Here is a 27,183-nt window from a genome sequence, read left to right as displayed (position 1 = left end):
CAACACATTATTAGAATGTATATGCAGTATGTTTGTGTGGAAGTGTTTTTGGTGCGTGTGTGTGTGTGTGTGTGTGTGTGTGTTTTGGTGCGTGTGCGGGGCCTGTGGGAGATGCGACACATCTGCAGGTCTCTGAGGCCCCAGTTGCACGACAGCGGGTCGATGCCCTGCTATGAAATATTAAAGAGCGCATCTCATCTGGACTCACTGACACGAGCACATTCTTTGAACACGTTCTTTTTAATTCTATGTATGAGTCACATTTATTTTCACTTCGACACAATGCTCGTAAAGTCCTTTTACTCCGTTCTGGAGCGTTTTGCATCCATTCTTACTTGTTCTCCAACAGTTTTATGATGAACAATGAACTTCCGCACAGAAACTCTCCAGAGTGGAGTGGAAGCACAAGGATACAGTATCCACACACAGTACATTCACATACAGCCAGAAACGGTGCACGCTGGTGCGGATGCAGCCAAGGGGCGCTGTAAGGCATTGTGTTTGTCACAGGTGATTTGTCCTTACCGCTGTGTTTCTGCACGTGTGTGTGTGTGTGTGTGTGTGTGTGTGTGAGTGTGTGCGTGTGTGCGAGAGTGTGTTCTCTTTGTAAAACCAAGCTTTCCAGAAGCTAAAAAGCACAACAAAGAGGGAAACCCTTCTCTATGCAAATACCTGGCAGACTCTTGCCTGGGAGCTTGGAGTGAGTGTGTGTGTGTGTGAGAGTGTGTGTGTTTGTGTGTGTAAGCGCGTGTGTGAATGTCTGCGCTACATCCGCTCCAACACTACATACCCTCAGCTTATTCCTGTGCCGTGTCCCTGTGTTCAAGCTGCCAAAGGCGCATGTCTCTGGCTGTGTGAACACCATACATTATAAGGTGTGTGCGTGTGTGTGTGAGGGAGAGAGAGAGTGTATAGGAAAGGAAAATCCTGTGTGATTTGTTTCTTTTCGACCACACCTTTGAGCCCTCCTTTAAAAATCAGTGGGAAGATCTCTGATGGCCATTTGTGATGTTGAAGTGTCTATGTGCATTTGTGTGTCTGCACATTTATATACCTTCCAAATACACAATTCCAAATCAGCATCAAATCATGTGCTTTTGTTGACTTGAAACAGCAGTTTTTTGTGTCATTACTGTGAGGTAAGATACATAATTATAAAGAAGAAACCCATGAAGCTCTAAAATACGGCGCATTACCGAAAGAATCAAGATATCTAAAGATCTGACAAGAGATGAGCGATGCAACAAACTGCTTCTCTGGTGACCTAAAGCCATACTAAATGACCTGTCAGGGTGGATTGGCTCTGCGGCGTAGACGTACAGCGCGCAGCATTTTCCCGTCACACGCAGCGCGCCCCCCCCCCCCCCCCCCCTCTGCACGTACCTGGTCCTGCTGCTGCTTGGCCAGCTCCATCTGCTGCCTCTGCTTCTCCATCTGCGAGGCGGCCAGCTTCTTCTGCTCCTCGTGGGCCGCCAGGAGCTGCTCCCTCAGGCTGCTCAACTGGCCGATCATGCCCATGAGCTGCCGCTCCTTCTCCGCCAGGCTGTCTGCGGTACCTACAAGGGTGAGAGAGGGGGTCAAAGGTTGAGAGGGTAGCACTTTGAAGAGAAGTGCAAGACTCGGTTGAGGTTACGCTATGAAACTCCTTTCATCATTTTAAGAGCTTTGTCTTTAGCTGCCCAGCTGATCGCAGATACGAGGGCATTTTGAAGTCTTCATTAGTGCACAGTTAGTTTTCAGCAATTACAACTTCTTGTATGAAGACATAAATATAAAACGTGAAGGCAACATGAGCATAAAAAGCTGTAATGTCATGGTGTGTTCTTCTTCTTCTTTGAGCGATTTTCATGGTTATCCGGAGGCCAGGAAGGATTGCAGGGGTGAGGTCAGAGGTCAGAGGCATGAAGGGGAGGAACGGAGGAAGAAGGAACAACAAAGCAGTGTAAAGCTCTCCATGGCTTGTTGGTCAACCTAATATATGACTGTTTAGGGGCTTTGGACGGTGGGGGGGGGGGTCGTTGGCGGAAGGTATGTTTAGCGAGGTGCGTATGTGCGCGGCAGAGTTAAAACCAGATGTTGACTTATTTTCCTGGGCACAGAAGGCCAGCAGTGATTACTCAAGAGTCAAGACAAATCCATCACTGCCTCTATTGCTTTGCTGAAATAAAGAAAATACATCTGGCTGAGGAAACACTTGTAACCGGGCAAAACTAATGTCAGACTAGAGCCAGATTATTGTGTTCAACAAACAAAATAAATCTTACGCCAGGTTGGAAAATCTACACTTCATGCAAGAGCAAAATCGAAATTGATTTGACTGGCGCTGAATTGGGGGTAAATATGGAGATCGGTCCACATTTGTGACTGTGTGAATGTGTGTGTGTGTGTGTGTGTGTGTGAAAGAGAGAGGAAAAAAAAGAGAAGCCGAGTGTGTCTGGTCTGTGTTTACCCTGCAGTCAGCCAACCTCCTGCTCACATTTAGCATGGCCTGACCTTTGACCTCTCAGATCCTGACATACCAGCTCCATTACACACACACACACACACACACACACACACACACACACACACACACACACTTCCACACAAGGCCTAAATCATTCAACAGGATGTAGTTAGAAAGAGGCACACTGAGGCACAATCAGTACGAGTGTGTGCGCCCATGTCTGGTCATATGTACCAATGTTTGCCTACATGCCTTTGTTGTGTGTGTGTGTCTGTGTAGGTGTGTGTGTGGGATAGCACAATCCCCCATTGTTCTTCAGCTGCTACCTTTAACAGGGCCACATTCCTGCGCCAGTCAAACCAGATGAGGAAGAGAGGGTTAGGGTGAGGAGAGAAAGAGGGGGAAGCGGGGGAGGAAAAGAAAGAGAAACACAACGGGGGGATGAGAGGGGGGGAGTCGGGAGAGAGGACGGAGGGAAAGAGGGCGAGGAAACCCCGGCTGCTGACCTGCCCTTTGACCGCTCGGGAAGGTGAGAGCCATCCATTTGTCCTCCCTGTTGGTATCCGCCGCCTCACGCCACCCCCACCACCCCCACCACGCACCCACCCGCCTCTACTGCCCACCGACACTCCCCCCCCCCCCCCTCCTCCTCCTCCCTCACTTCCCCCCCGAACTCCATCCATCCGCCAACAATGAACAATAAAGGCAACTGTCGGGAGCACTGGCCGCTGGAAAAATAAACACGCCGCTGTCCTAACTCACAGACCCACCTTTGTAGAGCCAGAAATGTGTGTGTGTGTGTGTGTGCGTGTGTGTGTGTGCGTATAGCCAAAGCTGACCAAGACAAGAAAGAGCCTTGTGTTAAAAACGTTAGCCTGTTCAAATGGGGGGGCGAACGGGTGGGGAGAAAAGGGGCAAGGGGGAGAAAAAAAAAGGATAAGGGGGGGTTGCAAAGGTGAAACGATGGATCAAAGGAGTCTTTCTTGTAGGGAGTTCTTGTTGGGGTTAACCCCCCGTTTACGCACACACACACACACACACACTCACACACATGCACAAATGCAAACACAGTAAAATATCTGTGCAAAACAGTGTGTACGCTGAGGTGGAAGGACATTCCTTTAAGCAGCAGCCGGGACAGTTAGGTGTGTGAAAAACGGAGACAAGCCGCCTATTCTTCTTCGACAAGCTGCTCTCAATCCCCCTCTCAGCTGTGGATCTTTCATCAGTAAACCAGAGTATTTGCAGAGGAAGACGAATCCAAGAAAACAACACGCTGCCTAACGGAGACGAGATTTAAGAAACTCTCCTTCGAGGATACGAGACGCCTCGTCTCTTTTCCCTTCTCCTTCCCTCCCATTCAGTATTTCTGCGGCCGTCCCATAAATCAGCTTGCGGCGGCTTGTTTCCTCAGCTGCTGTGAGGCAGGCAGGCAGATCGATAACTGGTTTCCTCCATCGGTTTACACACATTCCTCCCTACGGCCCGGGCTTACCTACGAACCTGCCCAACCTTTTTTTCTTCTCGCGCGCACACACACACACACACACTCTCGGGCATGGCGTAATTAAGCAATTTGTAACAGTGTAATACTTGTCACCGTGTTCGCGGGGCTAATTAATGACCACGGCTGTAATGATAACAACACCCCCCCCTGGTAAGGCGGAAGGAGTGGGGATGAGGGGGAAGGGAAGGAGGAGATGGATAAGACACAGACGTGATGGTGGAGGAGTGAAGAGGGTGAGGGAAAGATATGAGAGTTTAAGAGAGAAGAAGGGGAGAGAACAAGCAGTCTGGAAGTAGAGAGAGTATATTAAGAAGTATATTTACGTGGTCATGATACCGCTATTACTGTAAATAATCAAATTTACATTAAGGTAATCAAATTAAGGCTTGGTTAAAGCACTTACATGGTTTGAAGTAACCAGATTTTCAGTAACTCAAGTTCACTTGATTTGTTTGACTACAGACAGCATCTTACTCGGGGGGGTATAGGAGGTTGTGAATGTACCTTTACCCTCTTAAATCCTGTTTACTAGCATCCAAGCTTCATTCAAACCTCAGTAACTAACTTTTCCAAAGATACCAGATATTCTGGGCAAAGGTTTGAGGAAACGTGTATAAAATGATGCGAAAGACATCCGTAGCATTTCAGTGTGATGGAATTAAGAATCTCAGGGCTTTGGTTTAAATATCCCCCCCCCCCCCCAGTGTGACATTGTCGAGCTTTAATGAAGCGCTGAAAACAAGCCGATGCTGTACATGAAACTGTCGTACAGTGAGTAAAGAAACACGAGGGGCAATTCAAACGGCAAATCAAGAGTTTAAGAGATGAGTCTTTCCTGTCACTCTGTAAGCTGCACATCTGATGTTAATGACACTGTACTGTGGGGACATTTATTCTAGTGCTTTGCGTTCCATACTTGTGTGTGTGTGTGTGTGTGTGTGTGTACAGTATATGTGTGTTTTGCTAAGTGAACCGCATGGGGCCTTTTACCAATAAGGCAGACAGAGCAGGAGGCGGTGGCTCAAAATCACTTTGTTCCCCCACAAAAAGCTCTTCAATGGTATTCGATGGGGAAAAAAAATAAAAAGTCAAGGGATGCACTGACAAATGAAAGCAGCGCGCACACATAACCACACTCTCTCACACACACACACACACACACACGTACGAACCGATGTACAAAAACTTGACTTTCCATATATATATTTTTTCCCATAATAACAGCGACAAGTACACGTTCGCCCTCAAAGACACACATTGTTATGTAAGCTCTGTCTAAGACACACACACACACGGACTCAACTGTTCGTGCACTTCCACTGTACGCACACACACACACACACACACTCATACATACTCCTGATATTGCTCCCCAGCTGTCGGTGTGTGGTGCGCCACACGGGACGCCCCTACACAGAAATGTCAGCGCGGCAGGGAGCTGGGAAAAGGGGGTTTGATCAATGGAGCCCCCCCCCCCTCGACGGCCCCGGCGCTCCGCAAGGCTCTTTGATTACATATTGCTTTGCTTCCTAATGAAGCTCAATTACTGGAGGAGAACGGCGGCTTTGCCCTGGAGTTACAGGGAATAATAGCCAGTTTCTTTCTGCGTCTCTCCGGCTGACTCTTGCTCCGGGCGTATTCGCGGCGCAGCTCTCTCGCTCCCTGTTTCCGTTTCCCTTCCTGCCTTCTGTCTGTCTCGCCCTCCGATGCTCAGTAGGGTCGGTGCGGATAGGACGGGTGATTAACGCAGAGCTGGTGGACTAGTATGACTTCGGTTCAGTTCAGGGCAGATCAGATCGTTTGATTCTCAGTTCAGCTGAATTTAGTCAATGTCAGTTCAGTTTAACCATGAACCTAGGCTTTAATCATAGGTCTATAGCCTAGTTACTCCACCTCTTACTGAGGCGTGCCGTTTACTGTCATTTTCATTTCAACGGTTGGGCTGCAAGAAAAACATTGATGCCTTAATGAGCCTTAATACTGTCAAATAATGTACCTCGTGTAGAACGCCTGTTCTGTTGGTTTCCTTGTGTTCGTGAATATGCTTTGAGTTTTTGCTCCAGGTTTTCCCATCATGCTCGATGTAAACAGGAAGTATAATGTGGCCATGGAGTCAGTGAGGTATCTGTGGGCTTCACCTGACCCCTGTTTGTTTTTAGCCTGCTGTATATCAGTTTGCATTTTTGGTGACTCTGCCCCATGAACAGTCACGTTGCATTAGCTGCTAGTTCTGCACTGTACCTGCCTAGATCCTTTTTGATTAAGCGGCAAAATGTGAATTTTTTAAAGGCATTGCTCAGTCGATTTACAGATTTTTTTTCCCTCAATGGACATCGGAGGTGCATTTTATTAAGTTCAAAGGGTTAATTGAATTCCGCTCACTTAAGTTTAGTTCTGTCATTATTTAGTTTTACCATACCTTTAATTTCTCCGATGTGCCCTGAGCCCATGGCCAAAAGTTTATCCTTCCAGTCCTTTGACAACAGCCTCTCAATGCTGGGGGCCTCTGTTTAGGGGGGGAAGGGGTGGGGAAGGGGTGGGCAGAGGAAAGAGAGAGAGAGAGGGATTCAGTTGGCTGGCCAACATGACAATAAAGCTCATTTAAAGTCCATTTGCTGTAATAAAGGCAGCGGCAGCTCAGTCTAATGGCCGCATCAGCAGGAGAGAGAGAGGGAGCGAGAGAGGGAGAGGAAGGTGGAGAGAGCGGGAGAGAGAAGCTGATAATCGAAAGAGAGAGGAAATCTGAAGAACAAAAACAAGTGAGCAAAAGGGAAAGAGCGAGAGAGGCAGCGCAAGATAAAGAGAGAGAGAGACAAGTGGCGAGAAAGAGAGAGGCTTTTTCCCTCTCACCTGCTGCTAGAGAATCATTAGCCCTGTGGGCCCTGAGACAAAGAGGGCCTTAATGCACCCGCCACAATGGACACATTATCAGCTAGCGCTTTGTTTTCAACACACACTCCACAGACCCTTACACACACACACAAACCCTTGCACAAACACACGCATGTGCACACAGGATCACTAATTACAATCCTAACTATGGTCACACTCACACATGGACGTGCGAGCGCACACACAAACTCAGTGGGGGAAATGTCACACAAGAGAGCATACGCATGCTGAGACTCATGTGTGCACATACATGCGCTAATAGCGATTGCGCGCGCACACACACACACACACACGCTCATGCACGTACGCATAGAGAGATGCAACCATCAAGCCACTCACCCTGTTGACTGTTATTGACATGAACAAAGGGGAGCGAATGAAATGATCAGACAAAGGCAGACTGAAAGTGTGAAGCAAGAGGGTGAGTGTGTGTGCGAGAGAGAGAGAGAGAGAGAGAGAGAGAGAGCGAGAGAGAGAGTACTTTATTTACTGGGAGCCATCTGCACTTGGGATGCGAGGCCTTGCTAAGGAAGGAGGTTTTACACTTTGAGTGGGGAGATTAACCCTATCAGCCAACGCAAACACGCGCCTGAATGCGCAAACACCCCTCAAAACACAGAGACACACGCACGCACACTCAAAATGAGCCCACACTGGATATATATATGGTTGCGCATGGCAACTTGCTGATGGCAGGAGAAAAGTTTGTTTGTTGCCCCGGATTATTATTTTTTTTTCCTCCATAATGACAAGACTGATTTACGAAAAAAAGTCTTAATCTCACTGGTTTGAGACAGCTTGCCTGTACCGACACACGCTAATGCTTCACACAGTGAGAGAGAGAGAGACGGAGATGTCCGGCGTGTTGAGCCGAACAGCTTAGCACTTTTCCTCCACTAAGTGAGACGAGAACGCACACACACACACACACACACACACACACACACACACGCTGCCGCCACACTCGACAACAAATCAAAGCACTCTTTTACCCAACATCCAAACACACACAAAAAGTGCAGCTTTGCCCAAACTTCCTCCTTTCTTTCCTCTTCATCCCTTCTACTTTCTTTTCCTCCCCCTGTCTGCGAGATGAGGATGAGCAGCCACCTGGAGATTTTCAGGATTTAAAATGACACACAAACAAGGACGCACGCGAGAGAGAGAGAGAGAGAGAGAGAGAGAGAGAGAGAGAGAGAGAGAGAGAGAGAAGACATACGAGCTCTGCTCAGACACCCGCGAAGCGCTGCAGCGTGTCCTACATACTGTACCTCAGTGTGTGTGTGTGTGTGTGTGTGTGCCTGCAGCTTCCCCAGAGGCCTGAATCAGGACCTTTTCATCTGGCTTCAAGACTAGAGCAACTCATGCTCCGTTGATTACAAGGGGCACACATTAACAAACACACACACACACACACACACGTGTAACGGAAGATCAATGCTGAACTTCAAGATGTCCACCTCTCGGGCTTTCCATTTCTCGCCTTTTCGACTCCCTCCACCGTCCTTGGACTCTGACTGTTCTTGTCCTACGCTGCCACTCAGCCAGTTAGTCAGTCTTTCAGCTTTTGTTTCCCTGATGTGCCCTAGTGCTTTCTGTCGGAGGCCACCGTAGCCTTCAGGGAGAGGGTGAGCGGGAGGAGGAGGGCTGAGGAGGAATCTCTTGCAAAAGCAGGGACGGAAAGAAACATGCGTAGGGAGGAAGAGAGAGTGTGCTCCGGTACCCCCCCCTTCCCTCCCCCTTCTACTGACAGCTGTCTCACCATCACCCCAACAGGTGCTATTAGCCCCTGGCGCTCCCTCTCTCTCCCCCCCTCTCTATGTCTCTCACTCCCATCTCTCCCTGCAGCCCCCTCTCCCACAACAATGACAGAGGCTTTTAAGCCAAAGAGCTTTGACAAGTGAGAGGGAACAACAAATGGCAGTGTCGCCTGTTCTCTTTCCATTGCACTCCGTCTCCATCTCCTAGTTATTATTTTTATTTATTAACAGGGCTGCAGTTATTGTCCCCAGTGACAGGCTGGGGCCACTTTAACTATTAATAAAAGCCAAGAGGCTCTTTCATTGTGCGGCGGATGGCAAAAAAAAAAAGAAAAGGGGAGGAAATGGGCAAGAGGAGTGGAGGGGAAGAAGAGAGGGAAGAGGAGAGGGGAAGAGAGGAAGAGCTGGCATGCTGTAGCTTTTAGTGAGATGTTGATTGATGTGGTGAAAACTATGGGAAATGAACCCCTCACTGTCACCCGTGATAAACTCACAAACACAAAGCTTGTGCACCCTGAATCCGTGACCTCACGGAAAAATGCCCTGGCCTCTCTCATGCATTAGCCTCTCGCCGTGGTTTGTTTGGGCATTAGTATACCTCCAACTGCCAAGTGCATTTCCTTGTTGTCATCTTTGTATAAGAACCTGAAGTACGGCCACCACTACACCTCACAACTCCCCTGATGCAAATCGACTCATGAACAAATCCTTCCACTTCTCTCACGATCAAGGATTTATTCGCCTCAGCCCAGTCGGTTGAAATGCACCTAATTTTATGATTTTATCCGTCTGACAGTCGAACGGAAACACAGCAAACGTCTCCTACTGGCAATTAAGGCCAAAAATCACATAATGAAGGAGGACAGCACAACACTTTCCATGAAAATCAGTGTAGCTACTCCCTGTTCTTCTGATGTATAGGACGCCCAGTGTGTGTGTGTGTGTGTGTGTGTGTGTTCTGTGAGGTAAGCGGGTGGAGTTTGGTGCCCACGCAGGGGTGTGGGCTGCATATTTGCAGGGTGGGGTGTTGGGAGCTGAGGGCGAGAAAGGATCCCCGCCTCCCCCTTGACAAAAAAAATGAAGGGGTGAGGAAAGGAACAGAGTGAAAGGGGAGAAAGGAAGTGGAAGTGTGAGGCGCACAGGGCGGTAAAGGAGTGTGTGTTGGTTTACCCTTCAGTAGCTTTAAGGTTGGAAAAATCTAATTAGAGCTATATGATGTTTACATTGGATCAAAAATTAAAACCCAGTATAACGACACATTGGAAACTATTTCAAAAAACACCCTTCCTTGTTTTGAACGTACGACAGTGAATCCTGCTCGTTGCATTTTCATACGAAAAGTACACGGATTCATCGGAGGGTGACGTTCCCACTCCGATCCCGCGCGGCGGCCAGAGGGATTCTGGGAAAAGCAGGGGGGGGGGGGAGGGGGGAAACGCTGACAATAACTCTGGAATCGTCGACTATTATCTTGGCTCATTGGCTCAAACGGAGTCAAGCTGCTGCCCTGCAGCCGAGCCAAAACAACCCCGTCCACCTGCCGAGAGAGACGGAGAGTGTGTGTGTTAGAGCAAGCCCCCATCCGGCTTTTGGATCCACAGTGAGCTTTTGGTTCAGAAGCTGATGGAGAGAGAAAGAGAGAGAAAGAGAAAGAGAGAGAGAGCGAGAGAGATGGGAGGAGAGTCAACTGCAGTCCAGCTCGTCCCGACCAGCCTCACAAACAATACCTTCTCTCTCTCCTCTCACTCACTTTCTATTTTTCACTCAGACGTTTTGCCCTGAGTCACCACAAGCGGCCAGCTCTATTTTTCCTATTATCTCATTTTTGCGAAGCCTGGAGACCTTTAAAGAAGTAGGGAGGGAGGGAGGGAGGGAGGGAGGGGAGGAGGAGGAGGGGGGCTTGTGGAAAGAGAGAGAGAGAGAGAGAGAGAGAGAGAGAGAGAGAGAGAGAGAGAGACCGGGCCCTCGGGTGCACAACAAAGGGACCTCTGTGCCAGCGCCAGACCCAGCCGGGCTCAGAGGAGGGTGGAGGATGAAGGAGGAGAACGAAGATGAGGAGGAGGAGGAGGAGGAGGGCCCACAGGAAAGGGCCCTGGCTTGGGACCCATGGCCGGCCCTTATATCCCGAAAAACAAGCTCCACATTGACTTGGGCCTTGGCAGCCACGGGGAGGGCTCCAGCTACCCCCTCCTTTCCTTTCCTTCCCCCGTTCCCCTCCTCCACCCTCCTAAACCGAGCAGGGGTCAGCATTGAATAAGCAATTATACGAGCACTAGCGGAGTTTGTCCAAGACTGCCACCCTGAACACTGAAGTATTGAGATGGAGGGAAGAAGTAACAGAGAGCGAAGCGAGGAGGGATGTGTGGCGACTACTGTGGTGAAAAAGCCATTTCTGCTGGCGGCCATGACGGAGACAGAGAGAGCATGCTGACATGTGATCCAAAGATTAGATTATAACTGGCATGTAAACGCCTTAAGGAGGTTATCTGAACTGAATTACAGTCGACATTTGACGGGAATTGTTTCAAGCTAAACTATAGACACCAATGAGGTCTGTCCAACGTCTTCCTGAACCTCACAGGCGCACTAATCAAACGTCGTCCTCTTAATCCGGCTTACACATTGACACAGACAGTAAGGAATACTCGCTGTGGTGTTACTATTTAAATAATGCGAGGTCATTTAAGTCTTTCAGTAGTAAGATGTTACAACTGGATCGTCTACATTATGGAGATGGTCAAAGAAACTTCAGAGAAGAAGAAATGCATCTCCTCACTTATTTACACCCTCTTGTAGACTCTTGCAGAGTCTGGTTATTCCCTCCCTCCCGCCGCGCTCAAGGCACCAACGTGCTCCATTACGAAGTGATGATGTTGATATTTTGATGATCAATTCATGTCTGGTTGAGCTGGGCCATGTGTCTGGACACATTTTCATCGATTCCTTCTAAAGGCGGTCCAATGGTTTCCAAAGCAAAAGAGGGACCGTGCCAAGATTACAGGCAGCCTCTCGTGGAAAGCATGAAATGAAATAAATAAAAACAGAGGCAAATACGGAGGCTGGAGAGAGAGAGAGAGAGGAGGAAGAGATAGCGAGGGAGAGAGAGAGACGTATCAAAAAAGCTTTTTGTCTAAGCCCACCTCGCGCCACCACCTCCGCAAGGTTAGCCGCTAACAGTACCAATTACTGGCTTGTTGTTGGGGAGAACAGCGCTTGGCAACAGTTGCCGCGGTGGCCGGGCCTCTGTGTAAACACTAAAATCCCTCTCCTCCTCATCCTCCTCCTCATCATCCTCATCCTCCTCCTCCTCCTCCTCCTCCTCATCCTCCTCCTCCTCATCCTCCTCATCCTCCTCACTTTCTAGCTTCCTCCCAGCGCTCCCCGTCTCCCACTGAAGCAGAGGACAGAGAGTGTGCACACACACACACACATATATATATTCTGTATGAGTGTGTCTTAGACTCAGTCCCTGGTCGGTCTCAAACGTCCACAGTGACTCTTAATTCAGAAGCTGCTCCAACTTTAGTTATTAATAACCCGCCCAGACCACGAGGCAGGCTGAGGGGACTCTTTTCGCGCACACACAAACAGAGTATTTGGCACGCGCTCACACGCCGAGCCACACGTGACGTCAACTTCTGAGAGTTAACAGACTTCTATTATTTACCGTGAAAAGTAACTTTCATTTTTGGGTGAAGCGACGAGGGACATATGGTCCTCCCCTAAAGTACTGTGACGATGGCAGACACATTTCGGGGCGACACACCTGTTAACAGAAAATCACACACACACACACACACACACTACATCACTTGCCAAAACACCTGAAGACTAACCGGAGAGAAGGCTTTATTTGTGTGTTTTTTAAAGCGAGATAAGGTTTTGAAAAAGTGAGCTTTTTTTCCTCTCGTTTAAATGTGAGGCCAATGTGCTGAATTTCTTCTTTTTTTTAAAGAAATTCAACTAACACAAAACAACAGATGTAGAGGGGTCTTCCACCCCCCCCCCCCTCCCCAGTCTAATATTAGGCATTGTATGGATGTATAGCAACATGTTTCGATTAAATGTGACGTTCTAAGAATAGGCCGCGGCACATAAAGCGAACATTTACAAGGGTGTCAGTCAACAATTTAATAAATTGAAAATCCATTTATCTGAATACAGAGTTCTGCCCTTCACTCCACTGCCTTTCCCTAACAGATGGTGTTGTGGGTGCTTATGTCCAATTTGATTTGAACCAAACCCTCAGCCAATTTTTACACTGGCATGAAATCTCAGCGAGCCAGATCCACACACTGGCAGTCAGAAATAGCAGCGGAGAGGGCGCGACATTGTGAAAGAACGATGAAGGGCAAAATCTGGAGCGACATTCGAGAAAGTCGCAGAGAAACTTTTCCTTGTTGTTTCGTTTCGCTTTGTGTGCTGTTTTTTTATTTCCCTTCGTCTTCTTCTCTCCCCTCCTCTGAAGTGGTTTTGGTGCCGAGCTGGAGAAATTAGCGATGCTATCTTAATGCAGTGTTTTTGCGGGAGACAGAGAAATGTTCCTTTCACACACACACACACACACACACACACACACACACACACACACACACACACACACACACACACACACACACACACACACACACACACACATTTTCCCCCAATTGCCTCTGTGACCTCCATTATCATTAAATGGTGTTTGATAGCATCTAGACATTTGAATCCGCTGCGGACTAATTCAGCTCGGCCCCTGATAGCCGCTGCCACCGCACCTTGTTAGGGACAAGCTATGGGGCCCAACACCGATCCCATTTTCATTTTACTGCCTCATACTTCACAGGCTGAAGAGACCAAGTGTCAACTGTGGTACTGATAAGCGCCACATACTGCCCGCTAATTGCCTGGTTAACAAACACAGCCTCATGAGAGACTTTTGAATAGATAACAGAGCTTCACACGCAACAAAGAGTCACGCTTTACATAAAACACATACACTGAGGAACCTTTGAAAAGCGTCTGTATCTCCTGAATGTAAAGTAAGAAAAAGCACCTTTTGACGTTTAGGTTTTTAGGATTATCCCATATGTTTTGCGACAGGTTTCACAAGAGTTTACTCAACCGATAGAGATGCATCTCGCAACTGCCTTCTCAACCCGACGGCGGAGTGAGGAGAGGGTTAAATACTCAGGGCCGGCACTCTTTTAATGCACGCACATCTCTCCCTGTCAGAAGCATCCTGTTGAAGTAGGCCAAGGCATGTGTATCGGTGTGTATCTGTGTGTGCGCAAGTGTGTCGTACACAGCGGCTCGGGCCGCCGTAATGGAAAATGACACTTGCAATCTGTCTCGTGGCAATAACCCCTCTTCAGTGCTCTTGTCTCCACTCCACGCACGTGCACGCGCGAGATGCGCACACTCGACGTCTCTGTCACCGCGGCAGCCCCCGGGCCGTCCTTGTCACTGCACAGCTTTATTGCATCACTTTAACGTGACAACAAAAGAAGACATTGTGTGTCGGGCCTGCCGTGTATAGGGGGGGGGGGGGGGGGGCCCACGCATTAAGTACGCGAGAGACAGACTGAGAGCAAACACACACGCACACACAGAGTGCAGCGGTTTCTCTTGTGAGTCGTGACAGTTTTCGTCTGCCTGTCAAAGCAATGACAGAGAGACAGACAGAACAGAAAGACACTCCTGACACACCGATGTTGCTTTGCATGTTTGAAGCCGATCCAAACAGGGCTGCGCTGTGACTTTAACCTCCCCTGCGCTTGTGTGTATGTGTGTGTCTGTGCCTGTGAGACTGATGGGTAAAGACTGTTATTTCTGATGCTATCACAGTTTTGGCCCCGCGTTGGCCGTTTGATTGACAGTTGGCTTGGCTTTAGAGCGGCTTTGCTTCTCCGGACGGCGGAGGCGGGACCCGCCTATTCTCGTTAGCGCGGACGCTGCTGACGGGCACCAACAGACGCGCACACTTCTCCCTCTGTTTATGTGTCTGTTCGAGTCTCGATGTCCGTCTCCGTCTCGTTCTGTCTATCTTCTGTATATGTGTGAATGTTTGTTCCATCTGTGCGCCGCTCGGCCCGAGACAGAGCGCGCTGTAGAAGCCTTAAGAATAGCCCACATTGTCCTGTGTGCTGCTCAAAGATAGGGTGACAGACATGTGAGAACCATTAGACCAATGGCAACAACAGTCCAAACAGAGCTGGAATGCTCTGCTGACTAGCATGTGTGTGTGTGTGTGTGTGTGTGTGTGTGTGTGTGTGTGTGTGCCTGACCTGTTGGAGCCTTACGAGTCACCGTGCTCCAAAATATTCGCTCACGTCTACCCCCCGTAAATACTTTCCTACTCCCCAAATTTTCCTGGCAAGATCATATCGTTTTCTGGCGAAGAAAACAACTAAAGTTTGATCGTTTGATGAGATCTGGCTCGACGCTGCCGGTTAGGTCGCATTTAGATCACTTAGCCATCTGTGGCCAACAAAGAAGAAGGGTAGGATCCTCACAAAACTAAATGACAATAACATGCGTCGCATCTGTCTGTGATCATTTAAATAAAGTTTTAAGATTGTTCCCTTAGGAGACAGTCAGGGTCTAATGAAGGCCATTTTTTTCTGCGTCTTGTAAGTTCCCCAACTTTATGGATGTGAAGTTCAAACTCGCTGAGTACCCCTTTAATTACCTGGACAACGTGTCATTTATAAGCTCTTTTGAGGAAAAACTCGCAGTTTTCTGGTTTTGTTCATCTACTTTTATCCAAAATAAAAAATTCTCTTTCTAAAATGTCGCTAGCATGCCCATTGGTTAGTCGGACAGATTCAAGATCACTGGAGAGCTGCCACCTGTACCTCAAAAGTGCAGTCGGCAAATTCAATTTCGATATGTTCGAAGTCTAAATTTGATTGGCATATCTACCGAAACACTAATTGAAATATGAATGCTGACACCATTGGTAACATAGACTGCATACACCAAGTAATGGATGATTAGGACGTTTATTAAATCAATCATGCGTTAATCTGATCATTCATATCTTTATCAGGGCAAGTTAACTGTGCCAATTCAATTACACGTATATCCGCTTTATTGATAAATATCATAAAATCTTTGGCTTCAACTCCTTCCCTTCCTTTGCATAAGCACTTCTTTTCTTCCCTGAACATTCCTGTCCGTCTTTGACCCCCGCCAAGACACCCATGACTCTGTGAGTGGGCTAATTGTCTTTAACAACGTTTGGCTCAGAAGAGACCAGAGACTACGGTCGGGTATGATAACCTTGGCCGTAACCTCGTTAGCGTAATTAAACGAACCAACAGGACGGACGAGGAGGGCGTGCTCTAAAGTGGGACACACGGCTCCGCTATTGGGCTGGAAATGCCGCGTTCCTCTGCGCTTTCACATAGTAAAGTGATACCGGGGAGAGCCAGACAGAGGGCTCAATGTTAGAGAGCACGTTGGGGTGTGTGCGCTTTTGGGTGTGAGAATGTGTCAGACAAACCGACGTGACCTAGCGAACAAGTGTCCAGTGTCTCAGCGCGGACGGCTCCTTGAACCAGCATCACAAGACTGTCTAGTGTGAAGCTTGCAAACAAACATGTTGGAGAGCGAGAGAGAGAGAGAGGGAGAGGGAGAGGGAGAGAGGGAGAGGGAGAGAGGGAGAGGGAGAGAGAGAGAGGGAGAGTGGAAGACGGACACCAAGAGGGAGAGGGATAAAGATAGATCAAAAATCTCAATACCCACTACCCGCCATCTGACACACACACACACACACACACACACACAGACAGGGAACCTTGCAAACTCCACCCACACCTCAAGGAGCCTTAAATAGTGCTGTTACACACCACTTATCATTGATATTCATAGTTAATCATCACTTTACTCACAAATTTCAACAACAAGGATTCTAAATGTAAGCTGCCAGGAAAGGGCCGTGAGCGTAGGAAGGGAGCCCGTGCCAAAAAAAACAAAAAAGAATATGGTGATGCATGCAGACACAGATCATGGATGTTTACGGTAAAATGTATGTCTATGGTAACACAAAAAAATGAAGTCAAGAGGGATGAGGGTTGAAAGAAAGGATGGATGTGTTGGAGACAAGAAAGGAACAAGTGAGTGTGAGCAGGAGGGAGGGAGGGAGGGTGAAGGTGGGGAGGTAGAACTCATGTGTTGCCTTAGGGATGGAGAGTTTCACCAACAGTAAACACCGTTACAGGCCAAGCCAATACAAACAAGCCTTATTGAAGGTCTACTCACTGAATGCACAAGCAAAGCCGCCATTCAGAGAGAACGCTTATTTCCCGACTAATAAAGCGTCTGTAAATGACGGACTCTAGTTGTCTAGGTGAGTCTACGGCAACTCTGACTATGTATTAATGATCGCTGTAGTATCATGCCACAGTGTCCCTTTCAAACCCACTGACTGTGATGCTTTGGAGCAGCTACAGAAACACACACCTGGGTTACAGACAAGACTGGCGTACAGCAGCTGATTTGCTTTGTCGCTATTACAATGAGCCAAGAGGCCCTGTGTGTGTGTGTACATACGCACATCACCCTGTGTGCGTGCACGCTTGCATCTGAGTGTGCGTATGTTTGGATGTGTGTGTGTGTGTGTGTGTGTGTGTGTAGGTGACAGCTCCAGCCCCAAACTGACTGGCATCTGGCGGTGGCAGTTGTTTTAACAGCTGAGCTGACAGCATTAATCCGAACGCACCCAAATCAAAAGGAGACAACACCTGTTCACTGCTCCTGAGCCCAGCCGAGGAAGAGAGACGAGGGAGGGAAGGAAGGGAGGGAGGGGGAGGGGGAGGGAGACGGAGAGCGAAGTATGAATGGAGGCAGGGTTGAAAGAGATGGAGTGGGAGTGATTAGAAGCAGGTGGAGAGAGTGACGGGGACAAAAGGAGGTACGAGGAGGAGAAGGATGGAGGAGGGAAGGTGGCGGAGAAGAGAAACAGAAGCGAGGGTAGGGAGAGGATGGACGGCAAGGGATGAGAGGGGGGGAAGGAGAGAGAGAGAGAGAGAGAGAGAGGAGGGAAGGATGAGGTAGGAGAAAAGGAGGGGAAGCACTGGGAGCGGGCGCGCTGCCAGGCAACACACACACACACACACACACACACTCGGCACTCTTTCCCCTGAGCGAAGCGGAAAGGGGCAGTGGGCCAAACGAGGAGGGAGGGGTGAAAATACGGGGGGGGGGAGGGAATGGGAGAGGTGAATGGATGGATAGAGGTGTCCCACAGGGAGAGAGAGAAGAGGAGGACGGCTTGAGGGGGGGGGGGGCAGACAAGCAGACAGAGAACTACAGCAGCGATCCGTCGAGCATCAGAGCGCCGGCGTGAGTGGCTGGTGATGGCCGCTCCGCTGGCCAAGCGGCAGCGAAGAGAAAAGAAAAGAAGCATGCAGCAGGAGTGATGGGGTGGAGGAGAGAGGGGGGCTGCTGCAGATGCTTGTCTCCCAACATCTGGCTCAAATAAGGAGGGGGCCGCGCTGTGGGCTTGGGGGTCGCGACCCGCGGGGCTGACAACACAGACACCACCACTTCATCTGCGGGACCCTCCCTTTGACCAGCAAGCCAGGGGTTAATTAATAGAGACCCTGCGGCTTCAAAGACTGACAGAGTGACTGGCTGACGGGGGCCGGCTCGGTGAATGGAGGTCTGGAGTAGCCGACTTCTTGGCAAGCTGGACTGAGCGACTAGCTGACCGACTTGTTGCTCTCCGACCGACTGAAGCGCTAAAGCTGCACAGCAGTATGCGCACCGCCTCGATATCCGTCACATAGGAGAGGGAGCGGAAGCGGCCATTCGCTATCCCTGATGCATCATGGGTGGCTCCGTCGGTTCAGGTCACACAGGCTGGTGCGTTCGTCATATCCGTACATTTGTTTTACTGCGGTGTGTGCAGGCGATCTAACGAGAGCTTTGCGGTGCTACACGCCGATCCCACGCCTCCACTCAGGCTGTTAAAGCCCCTTTACATCCATGTCAGGCCTTAAGTCCCGCGCTGGACACTGCTGACACGGGTGATTGGGGGGGGGAGGGGGGGGGGGGGGGCTACAGCTCTGGGGCTTTCACATGTGTGTCGGAGCCGGGATGTGAAATTGCGCTAAGCAGATTGTGCTACTTTGCAACACAAGCCTACATGGATTATACAAGGGAAACTGGGATGTCGTCTCTGTCAGACACATATATAAATACACATATTAACATGCAGTATGTGGCAATCAGGGCTGCGAGATGCACACATGCAGACTTGCAAAAACAGCCACAGCTAATAAGCTTTAACGTAGACTTTTCTTACAGTCAATTTAAAGCACATTTTTGCCTACAGTGAGCTTACATGCTGCCACCAAGCTGCCACTAAATTGCTACCGTGTAGATGTTTATATATAGGTCACATAAGCAAATGTACGCACAGAGGATGCACATGTGCATCACAATAGGTGAAGTCACTTTTATCTGGGATGTGAACAGAAATTTGCTTGAATATGATCACGCAGCCATGCCTGGTATCAGTTTTGTCCGTTCAGCCTGGTTGATTTGCTTATGTTTTACTAAGCTCCACTTCCTGTACTGGTTTCTGGTTCTTCCGTGTATGAAGAGTCATGGAACAATCATTGAAACATTGCTTTATCGATAATTTCTTAATATCTTAAGACTCTGTCATTTGGTACTAATTAAACTGTCGTTGAAATAGAAATAGTGTCCAATTGGAACACTTCCAACGAGTTCCGTCCATTTAATTACTGACCTAGAGAGTCTTTAAGGTGCACAGAAGGTGAAGAAATGTGTCTACAGGCAGGAAGTCCTACATATAGGAATAACGTGTCACATAATCAATGAATGATGAACTTATGTTTAAATGTTTCAAAACTCAACACAGCTAACTAAACTGTGTCTCTATTTCCTCCATGATTAGAACCACATTACATAGTTTGTGAAATGATATTCTGGGAAATTACGGACCCGTAAAGTAAAGCGTTACCAATTGTTGTAATTGAGCCTGCAGTACTGAGCTATAACTAAAAGAGACGTTATTGAAAGTCATGAAGGCACAACTTCCAAACTAGTTCGCCCTTTATTGAAAGTAAACTTGCCTCCATGCACATACACACTATGACATTTGCATGTTAGCAGAAATGTCTGGAAAGCTCGCAGCAATGTGATAGCTTGTTATATTTTGCTATGGCACAATGTCAACGTGGAGGAAAAAATAAATCAATCAAGCGTTTCATTCCAGAGATGCGACATCCACCTACTCAAAAAAGCAACTGCCGGTGTGTCAGTAAACTGCTCAATGGGAGATTGTTGAAGTTATCCGCTAACTTAATGATTCCTCGTATCAAGTCAAAATGTTTGAGGGAGCAGCCGTCTGGCCGATTGAAAACTGGTTGAACTCCAAGAAGCAAATTCCACCCCACAATGTTTCTCAGAGCGGGTTTGTTGCTTAAGTGCCTCAATGAAAAGTTTGAAGATTTTCATATCCTTTTGATAAAGTAATGGAGGGGCAAAAAAAGACGGCGCACTTTGCACAAATCTCATTCATCCTGCAGCCATTTCGCAGCATAAAAACATTCCTCCGTCTCTCCATGGGAATGGGAGAAAAGAAAGGGAAAAAAATCACAGACGCAGGAGAAAAACAACAACAGGACGGGGGCAGTGCAAAACGAAACAGGAGTTTATGAGAAAGCTGAATAGATAAATCACGGATTCCACTCATTTGGTCATGGGACGTGGCGCTGAATGGAAGTGAATGGGTGGAGGCCAAGACACTGGGGCCTGTCTAACACTTGGGAGTCGGTTGACAGGAGGCCTTTATGTGGGACAGTCTGAGTCACGAACACACACACACACACACACACACACACACACCCAAACATATTCATATGAGTGTATGACGGACAGGACACGCACAAGTTCCTTCCTACTGCGAAGAAATACAGGCACAGATACCTTCCTCATCACACACACACACACACACATAAACACAACTGTACTGTAGGACAGTCACACTGTGGCCAGGTCACAATAGCTGAGCTATGGAAGCCCTGGCTGATTCATGAACCTCAGGCTTTTGTCCTTAACTTAATGCCACGCCGGGAGGCCAATAACACACACACACATACACACCATCGGGAAAACCACAGGACCCTCTCTCCTCTCTCTAAGCCTCTTTATGCTCATGTAATGGACAAAAGCTGGGGCACTGCTTTTCCCCCCAAAACACACACACACACACGCACACACGCACACACACTATTCATCTCCTTAATATCGCTCATCTGGACTGGGAAGAATGGTAGAAAGGAGTTTCATCCCCACTGATTGTCTCGCGCAAAGCTGGAGAGAGAATGGCACGTTGAAAAGCAGACGCAAAACAATTCAATAAGGAAAAGTGACTTGAATGCGCCTTTCATCGGGCCAACAATGGCCGGCCCCACAATAGGCCTCAGGTTCGCCCCATGACGTTGCCTGTTTCTCATGCCACAAAAGGGGGAAAAAAGAGAAAAACAGAATTGATTCGATTTGAATTGTGAGCCCCCTCCATCCCCCCCCTCCCCCACCCCCCTCACCCCCGTCGACTACAAACGCGGTGAAGTTAACTGACACTCGGATAAGTGGGAAGAATGATGAACACAAAGGAACTGGTTTTCTTCGATGAGCAACGTGAAAAATTTGCTCTTAGTGGGCTTCAAAGTGAGCTGTATTGGTGCAAAAGGATGCCATTTTCTCCGCTAATGTTTGAATTTCAGCAGCGAAAGGTTTTCTTTTTCTCTGCCCGGTCACAGGATAGAAGGTGCAGCTTATATAAAACAACTGAAGTACGAATCTCTCTCAGATAGTCCGATAATCATGATGTCAGCGAACGCTGACCGTGTATTTAGAGCCCTTTAATTGCCGACCAGGACGACAAAATCTTGCTTTCTCTGGCTTTTTTTTTTTGTGTAAATCGCCTTCCTTTTCCCAGCGCGAGAAGAATGACGGCGACAAACAATGGCTGTGAGAGTCCTGCTGCACTTCACGTTAATTTATACAACTAACTAATTACCCACAAAGGGTGGAAATCGCATAAAGACGTCCGCACCGCTCCCACGCTAGGGCTGTGAACCTGCTGCTGGATGTGTGCGAGCGTGCGAGCGTGTGTGTGTGTGTGTTGCAGTCCACAAATTCCCCTTAGGGCCTAAAAGTCACAGGTCTGCGTGATGACTCTCAAGCGTTGTATATGGCATTGTTGATGTTTATAGTGTGTGTGCATGTGCTTGACATAACCTCCCCCCCCCCCCCCCAGATATCAGAGCCGTGGAAGGATTAAGTAAAGTGAAGGAGGGGGTGGGCTGATGGACGGATGAACCAGAGACTGCCTCGATCCCTCCAATTCTCCGGCTCTTTTTTATTCTCTCTCCTCCCTTCCTTACTCTCTCTCCTTCTCCTCCTTGGCAGAACGTATCCGCCCTTCCCATTGTCACCCATTGGAGTGTACGGAGGCGTGAGGGAGCTCCGGCAACTGTGTGCTTGTGTGGCACAATGGCCTCGCCTAAGTGCTGTCCTATAAAATGCCTCAGTGCTCTCTAAAAGCAAGCCCTGGGTTCCCTCCCTGCCTTGAAAATAGATGAAGTGCTGTGCGTGCATGTGTGAGCATGGGCCCATGTGTGTGTGTGTGTTGTGTGACATCTGTCATTGAGTTGGCATTTTCAGTATGGAAACCGGTGCCTTGGAGCAGCGAGTACGCTCAGCCATAAAAACACCATTCTGGTTGACCTCAAGGTTGCGGGGGCGGCTATAAACTTGCACAACGTGCGCGCCTGCGAGGCCGTGTGTGTGTGTGTGTGTGTGTGTGTGTGTGTGTGTGTGTGCCTCTTGTTTCCCCGCACGTGTGTTCAGGTCAAGGCCGTTCGGCACGGAGGCCAGGGTAGCACTAAGTTATCTTTCAGAGGCGAAACAATCATTGTGTTCAGACTGGATGTCAGTTTTACAAGAAAGAGGGCAATTTCAGTGTGTTTTTCCTTTCTTTTTTATCGGGGAGGACATCGTAATTGTTAAAATCAGACTTTATTTCTGATCTCATTAATTTAGAGAACGTGGTGGCATTAAGACGTTCCCAATTGCCGCTGAATCAATACAAAAAGTGTTGACATCGGGAGTCCAGAAAACTGAGGAATACTGATGAACCTGAATGTGGTGCTTTAATAAAAAGCAAATTAAAATCAAGTTGTATTTGTTTTTATTTTATTGTCAAATCCTAGCATTTCCATTGCAACTCTGCACGCAAAGTGATGGATGACTCACAATATTTCGGCCTAATGCGACGACTGCAGGTTTACTCAGCTAACGAGATGCGCAGCAGAAACTCAACTCTAGTTGAGGAACCTCGTTTATTCTCCTTTTCACAGCAGCGGCTACGCTGCAAAACGAGAAAACGTTAAAAGTGCCGGAGGCCACGGAGCCCCAGTGACGGGTAGCTGTAGCCGGGCAGCAGAGGGTCAACAGACGGGTCCAGAGATGGAGCACAGCTGGCACTCACTGTGAGCCACTTGCAGTCAAAGCTGCAGAGGAGAGGAGAGGAGAGGAGGAGGAGAGGAATGGAGAGGAGAGGAAGAGGAGAGGAGAGGAGGAGAGGAGGAATAGAGGAGAGGGATGAGGCTGAGTGTCTGGTGAAAGTCCAGGGCAGTGAAGGCACCACTCCCCTTTTCTTCTCTTTAATTGTGCAGTTTATAATCTCATTCTGTCTGTCTGTCTGTCTGTTTATCCATAAGGTGCATGTCTTTTCCCACTGCTGGGCTTATAGATTATCACTAGGCCTTGCTCTGTGGCACAGGGGTCACGAGGGGTTAAATGGCGAGTCCAAGGGAACCTTCCAGGTGGATGTGTGTGTGTGTGTGTGTGTGCTCGTCTCTCTCGGGTTTTCGCACCGGCTCTCCTCTCGACCCTGCGCCTCCCGCGACGCTCTGCACTCTGCTCTTATTATTACCCGTAATGACGCGCACACACACTCCAGCACGAGCCACTCGCCCGGCGGCTCCGTCCGGACAAAACACACGCACAAAAACACACTCACACACACACACACACGAAGCAGTGTCACGACATTCTTGTCTTCGCTGTTCCTCCCTGTCGCTCCTGAAGAATTTATTAAAGACGGCGGCTAGGCGGTTTATGTGTGTGCGTGTGTGTGTGTGCGTCTGCACATATATGTTACCACTGTGTGCGTGTGTGTGAGGGTGAGCATGTAGCTCCAGGGTAGCAGGTGGCCGGTGGAGTAAGACAGGAGATGAATGGAGAGAGCAGGAGAGCGGTGGAGCATGGTTGGGCCAGGCCATGGGGGACAACATGGCTCGTCATTTATTAGAGGCCAACACACACACACACACACACCTTATATGCATGCGGTGATCCTTCCCATAACACACACAAACACACGTGCATTGTCACAAATACATATGCAAATACACATACACAAGTGTACATGATCCCAAAGGCTTTAACAGCGCGCGCAAGCACACACACACACACACACACACTGACCTAGTATCTACCACTCTCCATTCATCTATCCTAAGTAGAGCAACACTAGCCACAGAACTATATCTTTCAAACTTAAGACACACTTGTGTGTGTGTGTGTGTGTGTGTGTGTGTGTGTGTGTGTGTGTGTGTGTGTGTGATGTCTAGCTCAGGGCTTGCCTTCGATAAGTCAAGCTTCTCGTTCTGTTCCCAGATGTTTGGCGTTTTCTGACCCATTTTGTGTCTTTGGCCCCTTGTTCACATCCCTCCTGGTGTTAATGCTTCTACACTCTAAATGTGTGTGTGTGTGTGTGTGTGTGTCATTGATCCAGCTGGAAGCAGCGTGCCAGCGTGTGTGTACGAGAGAGAGAGAGAGAGAGCGAGAGAGAGAGAGAGAGAGAGAGAGAGCGAGAGAGAGAGAGCGAGAGAGAGAGAGAGAGAGAGAGAGAGAGAGAGAGAGAGAGAGCAGTAATATTCCAGGCCTTTCATAATGATTAAAGCCTTCATTAAATTTTCATCCCAACCTGCTGTTTGCTGCTAATGGCCTTTGTGAGCCACACAGCCAAACAATAGCTAGCCGGGCACAGAAAAGGGATTTCTATCTCGCGTTCAATACCGCCCCTCGTCGTTTCTCTCCCCCCCTCCTCCCCTCCCTCTCCATTTCCCTTTGCCTCTCTTCATCTTTTCTCAGCATCCCTTTTCTTCCTTTACTCTCTTTTCTTTCGCCCTTTCTCTCTTGCTTGGCCTGGGTTTTTTTTTTGTGTGTGTGTGTGTGTGTGTGTGTGTGTCTGGAGGCGCTGGGGCCTTTTTGTTAGCGCGTTTCATTTAAACGTAGGGCAGATAATGCTCCGGGTTGTGTTTGGAAGCCGCACCACTGTGGCACTCGGCTAATGGGGTCTGTGAAGACACTGCTCTCTCTCTCTCTCCTTCGCTCTCCTCTTCCTCCTTCTGTCTTTACGTCCCCCCCCCCCTCTCTCTCTCTCTTCTCTCTCTCTCTCTCTCTCTGTGCTTGCTGACTCATATAAAGATCCATTATGGTTGATGTTTTTTTTTACCCTGTGTGCGGCCAGTTCATGAGGTCCAGCGAAGCAGCGAACAACCCAAAACACACCTCAATTACAGCTCGGCTCGACAAGCAGCAAACAGCCCAGGTGCTTTTTTTTTGGGGGGGGGGGGGGGGGGGGGGGGGGGGGGGGGGGAAATGCCACAACAGGCCTCTCTATTGACTGGAATAAAAACGAGCAGAGGGCAAGAGCTGACCAGCTGACCAACTTTGAAAAGTGTACAGGAAAGCCAGGAAAATAAGGTTAGCACGTCGCTGCTTGAGATGAAAGTCTGCTGATGCACCGGCGGAGCACCGCCGCACGCCGTACTGCCGCACTGTTCTTTCACCTTTTCTGGGCGCGTTGTCATACAGTTCAGGGGTGTTTGAGGAGAATTCTAAGCGCACAGCAGCGCTGGATTTAGAAGCTGAAAGGGGAAACACGGAAATGTAGAAGAAGATCTAGCGGTCGGCACAGCATGCATCTGCCAACAAGTGCAAAGGCCACTTCAAAAAATAATTAAAAAAACACAATAAATACAAGGTATTTATGCGTGTAATAAGTGAAGATTCGCTTGGTAGGAGTTCTAAGGAGAAATATGATGTAATATTTAAGCCTTTCAAGATTAATAAAACAGATGTTGAAATTAGCTGAGGAAACTAATTTCACCTGTATTATGAATTGTGTGTCATAATGAGCCTGTAATGCTCAAAAATATTCAAGATGCATTGTCTAAAATCAAGTCCCTATTTATCACTGAAATGTGCCTTTAAATGAACTGTTCTGAGATATTTTGACTCTCAATTAAACAAATGTAATTTTTTGCAGTGTGACCAAAAGAGCACAATGTTATTTATATTATCCCGTCAGCTGGACACCCTGTTGGTAATCTCCTTATCGCATTAACAGCTATCGCATGCGTTTCATACTGACTTAAGCCCCCCCCCCCCCCCATTTATCTGCCCAATGAGAAATTAGAGCCGGCCATGGGCTAATTTTATCTCTTGACTCCAACTGTTAGCCCGAGGCTAAATTTGAGAATGAAAATGTGGGGGCTAATCGAGCTAAGCTATGTGGCCCTGGGCGAAAATCTGGTTCAGTGTCTGCAACAGTGTGTGAAATGTTCATCTGAGGGCTGAGAGAGAGAGAGAGAGAGAGAGAGAGAGAGAGAGAGAGAGAGAGAGAGAGAGAGAGAGAGAGAGAGAGTCGTCCCAGGAGGGTTACATACAAAGGCAGCAGGAAAGGTGATAAGACACATTTAGCGCAAAGATAACCTGAGCATCCTGAAATTAAAGCAAACATTTGGAGAGTTTTGTCAAGGATTCAGGCCTTTTTTCACACACTCTCGCCAACACTACTACACGCAACACACACACACACACACCACACACACACACACACACACACACAAACACAGGCGCGCATACATCTTATTTGTCACGTAGATATGCAAAGCATGGTGGACAATAGGCCCCGAACAGCTGACGCTGTCTGTCTGCGTGTGCTGGATCAACAAAGGCTTGCCTCTCATCTGAATGTGTGCGAGTTCATAACAGAGAGAAAACCAGACAGGAAGAGAAGGAGAAGAGAGAAAGGACAACAGAGAGATGGCGGGGGAGTTCCAGATCACACATCTGGCCCGTCCCTCCTTTCATCACTGACCTTCCGGCTCGTTCTTGATCAGCTCCTCCATCTTGCGCTGCTTCAGCGTGTCCACCACGTCTGCCAGGCTGCCCTTGCGTCTCTCGGGCGTCCCCAGGGCGCCCGCGGCCGAGCCGCCGTCGCTGCAGGGCCGCCCTCCGCCGTCCTCTTTGCCCGGTGAGGTAGCATTGTGCTGGGGGTAAGGACTCAGGGAGCTCCCCTTAGAGCCGTCCTGCTCCTGGAAGGGGAGGGGGAGGTGAAAGGAAGAGATAAACTATTAGATAAAAAACAAATTGAGGTAAACTTTAAGACGGAAATAAAGAAACGGGGAGAAAAAAAGGAGGAGGAGGAGGAGGAGCTGGCATACGCCCTTCATTATCTCCATCCTCCTCTCTTTCTCTTG

General features: G+C 48.5%; 1 protein-coding gene across 1 annotated transcript in view; it reads right to left on the bottom strand.

The window, feature by feature from the left end:
* sox5 (SRY-box transcription factor 5) overlaps positions 1–26,961 on the bottom strand; it is a 63,984-nt gene extending 37,023 nt beyond the window's left edge. The window contains exons 1-3 of the mRNA XM_076111858.1: positions 26,802–26,961; positions 6,373–6,459; positions 1,384–1,556 (exon numbers count right to left, since the gene is read on the bottom strand). Of these exons, the coding sequence (XP_075967973.1) occupies positions 1,384–1,556; positions 6,373–6,459; positions 26,802–26,832 (291 nt within the window). The 5' untranslated portion in view covers positions 26,833–26,961. The remainder of the gene's footprint in view (positions 1–1,383; positions 1,557–6,372; positions 6,460–26,801) is intronic.
* Positions 26,962–27,183: the final 222 nt, after the last annotated feature.

The sequence above is a fragment of the Anarhichas minor genome, unplaced genomic scaffold (assembly GCF_050575085.1).
Source record: "Anarhichas minor isolate MPS153535 unplaced genomic scaffold, ASM5057508v1 ptg000045l, whole genome shotgun sequence".
NCBI lineage: Eukaryota > Metazoa > Chordata > Actinopteri > Perciformes > Anarhichadidae > Anarhichas > Anarhichas minor.
Note: the sequence above shows the minus strand (reverse complement) of the source record. Positions and strands in the feature narration are given on the sequence as shown.